General features: G+C 46.3%; 1 protein-coding gene across 1 annotated transcript in view; it reads left to right on the top strand.

Annotated features, from left to right (window-relative positions):
- The window catches only part of LOC125026270 (protein unc-119 homolog B-like), a 53211-nt gene extending 41484 nt beyond the window's left edge, over positions 1-11727 (top strand). Inside the window, exon 4 of the mRNA XM_047614574.1 lies at positions 11590-11727. Within this exon, the coding sequence (XP_047470530.1) occupies positions 11590-11708 (119 nt within the window). The 3' untranslated portion in view covers positions 11709-11727. The remainder of the gene's footprint in view (positions 1-11589) is intronic.
- Positions 11728-12578: the final 851 nt, after the last annotated feature.

Below are 12578 nucleotides of genomic sequence, written 5' to 3'. Positions count from 1 at the left end.
TCCCTCTCTCTCCCTCTCTCTCCCTCTCTCTCTCCCTTTCTTCCTTTCTTCTTCCCCTTCTCTCTCTCCCTCTCCCTCTCTCTCCCCTTCTCTCCTCTCCCCCCCATTCTCTCTCTCTCCCTCCCTCCCTCCCTGCCCTCCCTCCCTCCCTCCCTCCCTCCCTCCCTCCCTCCCTTTTCTCTCCTCTTCTCTTTTCTCCTCTTCTCTCCTCTTCTCTCCTCTCCCTCTCCCTCTCCCTCTCCCTTTCCCTTTCTCTCCCTTCCTCTCCCTCTCCCTCTCCCTTCCTCTCCCCCTCCCTCTCCCTTCCTTTCCATCTCCCTTCCTCTCCCTCTCCCTCTCCCTTCCTCTCCCTTCCTCTCCCTCTCTCTTCCTCTCCCTCTCCCTCTCCCTTACTCGCCCTCTCCCTTCCTCTCCCTCCCTTCCTCCGTCCCAAAGGCTCGTGGCCTCGTAAAACTTGTTGATGGATCGGAGGAAACTCTCTCCTCGTGGCCGTCCTTTCGGCTGCATTTCTTTTCCTTCTTTCTTTTCTTCATCTCCTTTCCTTTCCTTTCGTTTTATTATCTTTATCTCTGTTTTTGATGTTGTTTTGTTATTATTGTTATTGTTATTTTTGTTAGTATTCTTGTTGCTATTATTATTATTTTATTATTATTATTATTATTATTATTATTATTATTATTATTAGTTATTATTATTATTAATACTATTGTTTCTTTCTTACTTGTTTGTCTTTTGATTTTTATTCATTGGTGTATTTTTTTTTTCATTTCATTATTCATCGCCATCATCAAAGTCTTTGCGATCATTATTTCCCATGTTTGAGAACAGGAAGAACGAAAGAGAGAAAGATAAGAAGGGAAGGTTAGAATAAGAAGAGAGAAAGGGGAGGAAAGAACTGGGAAAGAACTGGGAAAGAAGAGAGATTGAAAAGAAAGAAAGATAGAAAGAGACAAGATGAGAGAAAGAGAAAGAAAGATAGAAAGAGACAAGATCAGAGAAAGAGAAAGAGAGATAGAAAGAGACAAGATGAGATAGAGAGAAAGAAAGAAAGAAAAGAAAGAAGGGAAGATACAAGGTAGAGGAGTGGGCGAGAGTGGGAGAGGATGGGGTAGAGAGTTGGGAGAAGTAAGAGAAAAGGAAATGGCGAAGAGGAACTAGTATCGAATGAGAGAGAGAAAAATATGAAGAGGAAAACGTGGAGGGGAAAGTACTTCCTTTTTTTTAGTTCATTTTCTCCTGATTTCTTGTGTCCCACTTTTGCCTTTCTTTTCTTTCTTTTCATTTTTTTGTTTTTATTTCTAGTTTTTGCCTGTCTCTCTTCTCCCGTTCCTCATTCTTCTCTCTTTTCTTCTCTTCTCTTCTCTTCTCTTCTCTTCTCTTCTCTCTCTTTCCCCTTTCCCTTCCTCTTCCCCCTCTACCCCACACTTCTCAGCCCCTATCATCTTCTTCTACCTCTCTCTTTCCCTCTCTCCTTCCCTCCTTCCTCTCCTCTGTTTCCCTGCCTGTCGCTCTCTCTTTTTTTTCTTTAATTAATGTTTTTTCCTCGGGTAATTGACTCTCCTCTTTGATAACGATTTTTTGCACGTGGATCCTTCTCAATGGCTCTTAAAGCACTGCGGTTTGCCCTTGCGTTGGGTAGCCTGGGGGGAGAGGAAGGTGGGGGGGGGGGTGAGAGAGGGTGGGGGAGGGGGGAGGGAGGGGTAGAGAGAGGGGGAGAGAAAGAGAAGGGAGGTATAGAGAAAAAGGGAGAAAGAAAGAGAAAGCGAGAGCGAGAGTGAGAGTGAGAGAGTGTGCGTCTGTCTGTATCTGTGTCTGCATCTCTGTCTGTGTTGGAGTTAGTATGGTTTGTGTGTAGGCATGCGTTTTTACGTGAATGTTTGCAGACTTGAATCCTTGTGTGTGTGTTGAATATCTACTCGATATGTATGTATGTGCGCGCGCGTGTGTGTGTGTGTGTGTGTGTGTGTGTGTGTGTGTGTGTGTGTGTGTGTGTGTTTGCGTGCGCGTGCGCGTGCGTGCGTGCGTGCGTGCGTCCGTGCGTGTGCGTGCCTTTGAGCGTGCGGACGCGTGTGTGCTTCGAAGGGCGTTGCGAGCGAGGATCCGGGCTCCGCGTTCATTAAGGCGCACGAGGGCGCCGGGCAGCTCCTCCGCCTTCGAGGGCCACCCGAGGACGAGGGCCGCCCGAGGACGAGGGGCCGCCACGCGCACCGCTTGACACTCGCCTTTTCTCCTCCACGTCATCTTGTCACTCCTCTTACTGTTGCTCGTCTTCGTCTTTTCCTCCTTTTACTGTTGCTCTTCTTACCACTACTTTTTTTTTCTCTCATCATTCTCTCCTTATTCCTCATCATCCTCTTTCTCATTTTCTTATCATCTTTTTCTTTTTACTTCCCAACTTTCTTTTCTTCTATTCCTGTTCCTCTTCTTGCTCGTCGTCTTTTTTCTACGCCTCCTCCTCTTCTTCCTCGTCCTTCTCCTCTCCTCCTTCTCCCTTTTTCCTCTCTCCTCGTCCCCCCCCCCTCTCCCCGGCGGTGAGGCTAACGCGTCCGATTGCGTGGGCGAGTCACGTCGGCGGAGGTCCCGGATGTGAATGCACAACTCGGATATTAAGACGTTTGAGAACACGTTCGGACATGTGTGCGTGCGAGCAAAGGCTTCCACGCACGTACACGCAAGCGGTCACACGCGTTCTTGTATCCGTATTGATATAAAGCGCGTTCAGATAAGTGCGACCACGCGAATGTACATGCGTATGTACACACGCACAATAGTATATTCAAGGTCATGTATACGTGTCTATTAGCACGTTCACGCAGAAACGGTCACAAGCGCCGGCCCTGCGCACAAACAAACGGTTATATTTACAATGCACGCCCACAGTGGATTCACACACACTTGTGCACATGGCATTTGTATTGGGTATTAATATGTTCGCTGACTGTATCCGCAGTTATGATTAAGCGTGATAATTAAGAGTTATTGGCGTGTAATTATTGTATTTTGTGCCAAAGCGAGATTTAATGACCGTGGCAGTATTATTGTGTTGTGCGGTTTGTTATTTATGTGTTTGTCTGTCTGTTTGTTGAGAAAGAGAGAGATAGAGAGAGAGAGAGAGAGAGAGAGAGAGTGTGTGTGTGTGTGTGTGTGTGTGTGTGTGTGTGTGTGTACGTGTGTGTGTGTGTGTGTGTACGTGTGTGTGTGTGTGTGTGTGTGTGTGTGTGTGTGTGTGTGTGTGTGTGTGTGTGTGTGTTCCAAAGAGACAAAGGAAGAGAGAGAAAAATAGAAGAGGAGAGAAGAAACAGAGCAACTCTTTAAGCCAGGGCAAAGGCAGGAACGCCAAGGCCTCTCATTTACCGTGTATAATCTGACCCACTTTCCCCATCATTCCTCTGTGCTTCCCATTCCCATTCCCATCCCCATTAACCAGGAATTCACCCCCCCCCCTTGTATCTCTCTCTCCCTCTCTCCTTTCTTCTTTCTCTCCTTCCTTCCTTACTTCTTTCTCACCTTCCTTCCTTTCTTCTTTCTCTCCTTCTTTCTCCCTCTCCCTCTCTCCTTCCTTCCTTTCGCCCTTCCTCCCCTCTTTTCCTACCTTTCTCCTTCATTCCCTCCCTCTGTCCTCCCTCCCCTCCTTTTCTCAACTTTTCTTCCCCTCCTCCTCTCCTCTCTTCCCTCTCTACCTCTCTCTTCCTTTCCTTCTCTCCCCCTCTCCTCCCTTCCCTCTCTCTCCCTCTCCTCCCGTCCCTCGCTCTCACTCTCCTTCATTCCCTCTCTCCCCCTCTCCTTCATTCCCTCTCTCCCCCTCTCCTTATTTCCCTCTCTTCCCCTCTCCTCCCTTCCATCTCTCCCACTCTCCTTCATTCCCTCCTTCTCTCTCTCAATCTTTCTTCCCCTCCTTCTCTCCTCCCTCCTCTTTCTTCCTCTCCCTTCCATTCCCTCCCTTCGTCCCCGTCTCTCGCTTCTCACCTGCTCAATTTCCTTACCTGACATGGATTCGAACCCACATAATCAATATCAATGTGGTGTTGCATCATTACACCATACTACCCCTTGCAACGTAAAAACTCTAGACTCATTATGTCTGTATTCACGGCTTTGAAACTTGTAACTCCCCCCTCCCCCCCCCATGTCCGCAAAAAATGTACGATAAATAGATGATAAAGTGAATAAATGAGTCATTAAATAGCATGTCTTTATACCGAACCCATGTATCTCGTGTATGGGGTATGACGCACTGGAATATTGTAGTTCGTGAGGTCGTCAGCTTTATCTTCGTCAGAAATCTTGTTTACGCTGTGTTACGTAAGGTGGAAAGTAGAGGTGGTTCATTTGCTGATGGTTTCATTTGAAGAGGAAGAAGAAAGGTGGAGGAGAAATTAAGGGGGATGAAGAAGAAGAAGAATGGGATAGTTTTGGAGGAAACGGATGAATGAATGGGATAGGCAGTTTGAGTGAGACCAGAGAAGGAAGTTCAGGCTCGACTCGAAACGGCAGGAGTCGTTTCATATCCTTGTTTGTGCTTCTGTGTTTGTTTATTTGTTTGTTTATTTGTTTGTTTTCACCTTGTCCCTTCTTTGCGTTGTTGTTGACCCCCCCCCCCCCCCACAGCGTCCCCTCTCCTTAGGTGGGAAAGTTAAATTATATTAGTATGTGCATGAGCAGGGAAAAGATCTACTGAGTTATGGAACTATATACTGTAAATCTGTTCAGAAATGTCCTTTTCCACCATCCGGTACGAGCGATCAAGTTAACATTAAAAAAAATATATATATATATATATATATATATATATATATATTTATTTATTTAGCATTTTCTCTTACCTGGAAAAAGAAACCACAACGTTAAAATAGCAACGTATATCCTTGGCATGAATGAATCTCAGAAAAAAGCAACAGTATAGAATGCAAAAATAAACCGAAACGAGGGAATGGAAATAGCAATATTGATACTGATATTGCAAGGGTAATGTTGCAGAGTACCGTATTCCCCTGTATCGAACCAAGAGCTGGTGTCAAGGTCTCGCTGGAGGAGGAGGAGGAGGAGGAGGAATGGAATATAATGGAATGGGAAGAGGAGATGGAGGAGGAGTGGAATAGAATGGAATGGGAAGAGAGATGGAGGAAGAGGAGTGGAATGGAATGGAATGGGGAGAGGAGGTGGAGGTGGAGGAGTGGAATGGAATGGAATGGGGAGAGGAGGTGGAGGTGGAGGAGTGGAATGGAATGGAATGGAATGGAATGGGAAGAGGAGGTGGGGGAGTGGAAGGGAAAGGGAGAAAGGGAAGGGGAGTGTGCGTCACGAACCCAAGTATAAATAGAGGGCGTTGCGTTGGAATGGAATGACGTATGGGCAAGGGGGTGGGGGGTGGGGGTGGGGGTGGGAGTGGGGGGTGGAGGTTGCGCAAAGGGATGGCTGGGAGAAAGGTGGAAAAGGACAGGGAGGGAGAATATGGAAATAGGAGGTCGAAAAGGAGGAGGGAGAAATGAGGGTAAGGAGGAGAGGGAGAAATGGAAAGGGATTAAGGAGGCAGAGGGTAATAGCGGCATGACGAGGAAGAAGAAAGAAGGAAAGAAGAGAGAGAATAAAGGAAGAACCTCAGCTCTAGTTGACAGATAACAGTCTGTTTTATTATTAATATGATTATGATTATTATTGTTATTGCGAATGTTCCTCTTGTTCTTGCTGTTATTTTATGATATTAGCATTACTTCACTGCTATCTTTCATATTCCATATTATTACTGTTTTTTCATTGATATTCGCTTATTGCAATTGTTGTTATTGTTCATGTTTTTGTTATCATCGCCGTCAATTATTAATACCGACAGTTGCCTTTTTATTCTTCTTATCATTGCTGTTTATTATCCGTATTATTGGCGTTATTATGGATATATTAGGGCTTATGAATACTTAACTGCGTATTGATTTGCAGTTTGCAATGTTTTTTTATCGGCAGAAACGCTCTCTTGAATCTATTGGGTTATTGGTGCTATTATTATCTTCATTGTCATTGTTGTTTTTGTTGTTGTTGTTACGTTTATCATTGTTACGTAATATTCTTTCGAAATGCATTAAGAAAAATAGAATGTAGATTGTGTATCGTGCTCTGTATGTCCGGTTTCTCACGTAAGTTAATGGTAATAGTAATGAGAAAGGGTAAAAATGATGATATTGGTGGTGGCGACCAGGAGGAGTATGCTACTGCTGTTTTGTAAGGATGATATTAGGAATGATGAAGTTGATAGCCATGGCAGCGATGGTGGTGGTAGCAATACTGCCAGTGATATGAAGAAGGAGAAGAAGGAAAAGATTACCCTTACTGTGTCTATCTGTCTATCGATATATCTATCTATCCATCTCTATATTAATATATTTATCTCTCGTTGTCGTTTTTTTTTCCTGTTTACACTTTCTTGTTGTTGTTGTTTTAATTACCTTTTTCTTGCGTCTTTCACTTCCCCCTCTCCCCTTCCCTGCCTGCGTCCCTCCCTCGCTCCTTACCTACCTACCTATCCCTCTCTCTCTCTCTCTCTCTCTCTCTCTCTCTCTCTCTCTCTCTCTCTCTCTCTCTCTCTCTCTCTCTCTCTCTCTCTCTCTCTCTTTTTTTCTCCCTCTCCCTCTTTCTCTCTCTCCCTCTCCCTCTTTCTCTCTCTTTCTTTATCTTTTTCTCGCTTTCTCTCTTTCTCTTTTTCTCTCTTTCTCTCTTTCTCTTTTTCTCTCTTTCTCTCCCTCTCCCTCCCTCCCTCCCTCATTCCCTCCCTCCCTCCCTGTTCTGTGTTTATTGTCCTTCGCTTTTTATTTTTGTTTATTTTTTATTTTTTATTTATTGATTTATTTATTTACCTTTTTTTGTTTGTCTTCGTCTCCATGGTGCTTCCTCCGCTCTCTCGATAACTTGAGAACTTGTTTGTTATTTTATGTACAGGAACACACACGCACATGGATGCCGCACGCACATGCACACACTCGGACGCACACACGCACACGCACAAGCACGCACAAGCACAAGCACGCACACACATACACACGTACACACGTACACACAGACATTCGCACACACATACACACGCACACACATACACACGCACACACATACACATGCACACACATACACACGCACACACATACACACATACACACGCACACACATACACACGCACACACATACACACGCACACACATACACACGCACACACATACACACGCACGCACACACATACACACGCACGCACATACACACGCACACACATACACACGCACGCACATACACACGCACGCACATACACACGCACGCACATACACACGCACGCACATACACATACACACTCACGCACGCACGCACGCACACATACACACGCGCGCACGCACACATACACACGCACGCACGCATACATACACGCACATACACGCACATACACACGTACACGGATACACTTGTTTACCATGACATTACGTCAAACTTGCCAGTGTATTGACTTGCAATTGCATTTTCTCCTTATCCTTTCCCCCTCCCACCCTACCTCCCATTCTATCTCTCCTCTCATCTTCTCTTCTCTTCTCTCTTCGCTCCTCTCTTTGCTCTCTCTTCTCTCCTCTATTTTCTTCTCTTCTCTTATCTTCTCTCCTCTCCTCTTGTCTCTCTTCTCTTCTCTCTTTTCTTTTCTCTTCTCTCTTCTCTCTTCTCTCTTTCTCTCTTCTCTCTTTTCTCTTTTCTCTTTTCTCTTTTCTCTTCTCTCTCCTCTCTCCTCTCTCTCTCTCTCTCTCTCCTCTCTCTCCTCTCTCTCTATCTCTCTCTATCTCTCTCTATCTCTCTCTGTCTCTCTCTCTCTCTCTCTCTCTCTCTCTCTCTCTCTCTCTCTCTCTCTCTCTCTCTCTCTCTCTCTCTCTCTCTCTCTCTCTCTCTCTCTCTCATTTCAGTAAAAAAACATTGTGTACTTTAGTATCCACAGCCCTCCCCGTCCTTGCCCCCTGCCCTCTCCCCCCCTGCCCCCATCCGTACTCAAGCACTTACAGGCCGGCACTTAGCTAAGGCTGCACTTAGAGAGCATTGGCACTGAGTGGTGACCAGCTCTGGGGTCGGGGGCGGGGATAGATAGGGTAGGGGGGAGGGGGGGAGATGACCTGTTGGCGTGGACCTGAAATGCGCGCGGAAAGAAAATCCTCTTGAATGATGGATGTTTCTTTTATCTCTCTCTCTTTCTCTTTCTCTTTCTCTTTCTCCTTCTCCTTCCTTCTCTCCCTCTCTCTTTCCCTCCCTCTTGCCCTCCCCCCCCCTCTCTCTCTCTTTCTCTTTCTCTTTCTCTTTCTCTTTCCTTGTCTCCCTCTCTCTTTCCCTCCCTCTTGCCCTCCCCCCCCTCTCTCTCTCTCTCCCTCTCTCACTCTCTCTCTCTTCTCTCTTTCTCTCTTCTCTCTCTCTCTCTCTCTCTCTCTCTCTCTTCTCTCTCTCTCTCTCTCTCTCTCTCTCTCTCTCTCTCTCTCTCTCTCTCTCTCCTCTCCCTCCCTCTCCCTTTCCCTCTCCCTCTCCCTCTCCCTCTCCCCTCTCCCTCTCTCTCTCTCTCTCTCTCCTCTCTCTCTCTCCTCTCTCTCTCTCTCTCTCTCTCTCTCTCTCTCTCTCTCTCTCTCTCTCTCTCTCCCCCTCTCCCTTTCCCTCTCCCTCTCCCTCTCCCTCTCCCTCTCCCTCTCCCTCTCCCTCTCCCTCTCCCTCTCCCTCTCTCTCTCTCTCTCTCTCTCTCTCTCTCTCTCTATCTATCTCTCTCTCTCTCTCTCTCCCCTCCCGCTCTCTCTCTCCTCCCTCTTTTTGGATCTCTCTTTATCTACTTCTATATACAATATGACTTGATAGCTAAGTAGGTAGAGACACAGAGTGTTAGGCAGAATCATCGGGAGATAGACAGATATCCTTTTATTTTCATTCTTATATACACCGTAAGGCTTGATAGATTGATGGCTGCTGAATAAGATAGACAGCTTGATAGACATATATCCCTAGACGCTAGACGAATTAAATATATGAATATCCCGCTCTGTCTGTTTATCTGATTATCTATCTATCTGTCCTGCTTCGTACGATAGATGTTGCGAACGACCCTCCCTTCCCCCCCTTTGAACGAGTCCCGGGTCGTCTGTCGGAATTTTACGACCCTCTTTTTACTCTTTTTTTTATTTGTTTTGTTTTGTTGTATTTGTTTTTTTTGTTCGTTCGTTTGTTCGTTTAGGTTGTTTTTTATTTATCTCGGAAGGGTCATGATAATGATGATGGTAATTAGGATTATGATGATGATAATGATAGTTATAATAGCAATGACGATAACAATTATTATAGATAGATAAAGGATAAAAACCTAAATATAAACACAGACAACATTCCCTTTCTGTATCAATGCACGTTACTGCCACATCCCAGTGCCTGCCGCGGTGTTAGCTATTCCAGACTAAACCAAAGTTGGCAGAGAAGGAGCTTGGGTCTGAGTGAATTTCCACCCGCCCCCCCCCCCTTCCTCTCGCTCTCTCACTTTCTCCTCCTCCTTCTCTCTCTCTCTCTCTCTCTCTCTCTCTCTCTCTCTCTCTCTCTCTCTCTCTCTCTCTCTCTCTCTCTCTCTCTCTCTCTCTCTCTCTCTCTCTCTCTCTCTCTCTCTCTCTCTCTCTCTCTCTCTCTCCTCTCTCTCTCTCTCTCTCACTCTCTTCTTTCCTCTCTTTTTCCTTTCTTCTCTTCTTTCATTTCCACCTTGCCTCTTGCCCTTCTTCCTCCCTCCCTCGCTCCCTCCCTCCCTCCCTCCCTCCCTCCCTCTCCCTCCCTCCCCTCTCCCTCCCTCCCTCCCCCTCTCCCTCCCTCCTTCCTTTCCCCTCTCCACTCATTTTCCTCTTCCATTCACCTTCCCACCTTCCCTCCCTCCCTCCACCTCTCACTACACCCCAAGCTCCCTTCCTATCCAGCCACCCCCCCTTCCACTTCCCTCCTCCACTCTTCTTCTCTCTCTTCCTCCCTCCTTCCCACTTTCCCTCCTTCCCTGCCTCCCTTCTCCACTCTCCCTCCTACTCCCATTCACCTCCCCCCCGCCCCACCTAACTGGAAGCGAAAGGCAGCCTCTGTGAGTGTGGTATATTTAGAGTCTCGAGTTGCACAAGTTTCTCGCAAAGACGCATCTTGGCCGAGGCTTGAGTGAGGTCATCAGGTGCAATTGGTATTTGTTGCATGCTGGAGGAGACGCGGCCGGGGCTCCTCCCTCGCTGGGTAGCGTGTGTGTTTGTTTGTTTGTGTGTTGATTTCGTGCTTTCGTGCGTTTTCTTTGTCTCTCTGTATCTTTTCTCTCTCTCTATGTATCTCTCTCTCTCTCTATGTATCTCTCTCTCTCTCTCTATGTATCTCTCTCTCTCTCTCTATGTATCTCTCTCTCTCTCTCTATGTATCTCTCTCTCTCTCTCTCTCTCTCTCTCTCTCTTCTCTCTCTCTCTCTCTCTCTCTCTCCTCCCTCCCTCTCTCCATCTCTCTCTCTCGCTCTCTCTCTCTCTCTCTCTCTCTCGCTCTCTCTCTCTCTCTCTCTCTCTCTCTCTCTCTCCTCTCTCTCTCTCCTCTCTCTCTCCTCTCGCTCTCTCTCTCTCTCTCTCTCTCTCTCTCCTCTCTCTCTCTCTCTCTCTCTCTCTCTCTCTCTCTTCTCTCTCTCTTCCTCTTCCTCTCCCTCTCTCTCTCCCTCTCTCCCTCTCTCCCTCTCTCCCTCTCTCCCTCCCTCCCTCCCTCCCTCCCACCCTCCCTCCCTCCCTCCCTCCCCCCTTTCTCCCTTTCTTCTCTGTCCCTCCCTCCCACCCTCCCTCTCTCCCTCTCCCTCTCCTTCTCTCTTCTTTACATCCCTCGATGTGTGCGAATGTGATACCCATTACACCAGAAATTGGCTTTTCTCGGCGAAAGCGAAATCGGGATTCGGTTCAGCCGGAAACCCCCTGAACAATTATCGTCAGCGGGGAAGCCTCGCGGAAAATAAGAGGCTATATAAATTTGCATAGAAGGTTTCCGCTCTTTTGCCGCGACCGGGAATTTCTTTTGTGTGTTTTTTTAGGGGCGTTGCAGTTTGAGATGTTACACGTTATCACGTGATTATCTTCGTCGTAAGACAAGTTTTCGGTGGTTATTTTGCATGCACTAAGATACTTACTATATATATATGGATATAGTAAATGTTTTTCTGGTTTTCTATAATTTCTTGTTTGTTTGTTTTTCTTTCTTCTTTTTCTCCTCCTCCTTCTCCCTCTCCCTCTCCCTCTTTCTCCTCTCCCTCCTCTCCCTCTTTCTCCTCTCCCTCCTCTCCCTCTTTCTCCTCTCCCTCCTCTCCCTCTTTCTCCTCTTCCTCCTCTCCCTCTTTCTCCTTTTCCTCCTCTCCCTCTTCCTCCTCCTCCTCCTCCCCTTCCTCATCCTCTTCCTCCTCTATCTCCCTTCCCTCTTCTCCTCCTCCTCTTCCTTTCCCTCTCATCTTCCATCTCCTCCTCCTCTTCCTTTCCCTCTCATCTCCACCTCCCCCTCCTCTTCCCTTCCCTCTCCTCCTCCATCTCCCCCTCCTCGCGCATATTAACCCCCTCTCCCTTCCTCCCTCGGCAGAGACCGAGGAGGGCGACGCCAGCATCGACCAGGAGGAGAGCGACCCCAACGCCGGCCGCTTCGTCAGGTACCAGTTCACGCCGCAGTTCCTCAAGTTGAAGACCGTCGGAGCCACGTGAGTACTGGCGCGTTGCCCTTGCTGTTGCTGGTATTGGTGTTGATTACTGGTATTGGGAGGGTTGTTTGATTACCATTAGTGTTGTTATTGCTGTTATTATAGTTGCGTTGTTGTTATTTTTTGATGATGATAATATTGTTATTATTGTTGTTGTTGTTGTTGTTGTTATCTTTTGACGATGATGATAATGATAATATTATTGGCATTATTGTTGTTGTTGTTATTTTTATTATTATCTTTTTGGTAATGATGATGATGATATTATTATTATTGTTGCTGTTATTATTATTGTTGTTGTTGTTATTGGCATTATTATTATTTTGGATGGGTAATGGTTATTGTAATATTATTATTATTATTTATTTTTTATCATCATTATTATTATTACTATTGCTATTGTTATTATTGTTGTTGTTAGTGTTACTGTTATTATTCTTGTTCTTATTATTCTTGGTGCAGGGTAGGATCTAAGTAAACATATGATTTTATTTTCCTTGTACGTAAATCATTTTATTTTTGTAACTCTCTTCCTTCTCAGTCGGTTTATTCCTTTACTTCTTCATTGTTTGAATTATTTTGATATTAGCCAAAGCCCATTCGCTTCCAAGTAAATGAAATGGTATGTATAGGATTAGGATCATTACTTCCCGTTACCAGTCGAGGACGGCGTGAAAGTCTACGGTGTTGGTCCATAACATTTCACTTACGGCGCTCGTTTTCCTGGAGCGGGAATGAGATGCGGTCGGGGGGGGGGGGGGGGGGGAGGTTGAAGTGAGGGTAGGGGTGGCAGTGAGGATAGGGGAGGGGGGAGGAGTGGGATGCTGGTCTGACCTATACTTGCTTGCTTGCACATCTAGAAAGCAAACAGGGT

Source organism: Penaeus chinensis, chromosome 6 (genome assembly GCF_019202785.1).
Source record: "Penaeus chinensis breed Huanghai No. 1 chromosome 6, ASM1920278v2, whole genome shotgun sequence".
Lineage (NCBI taxonomy): Eukaryota > Metazoa > Arthropoda > Malacostraca > Decapoda > Penaeidae > Penaeus > Penaeus chinensis.
Note: the sequence above shows the minus strand (reverse complement) of the source record. Positions and strands in the feature narration are given on the sequence as shown.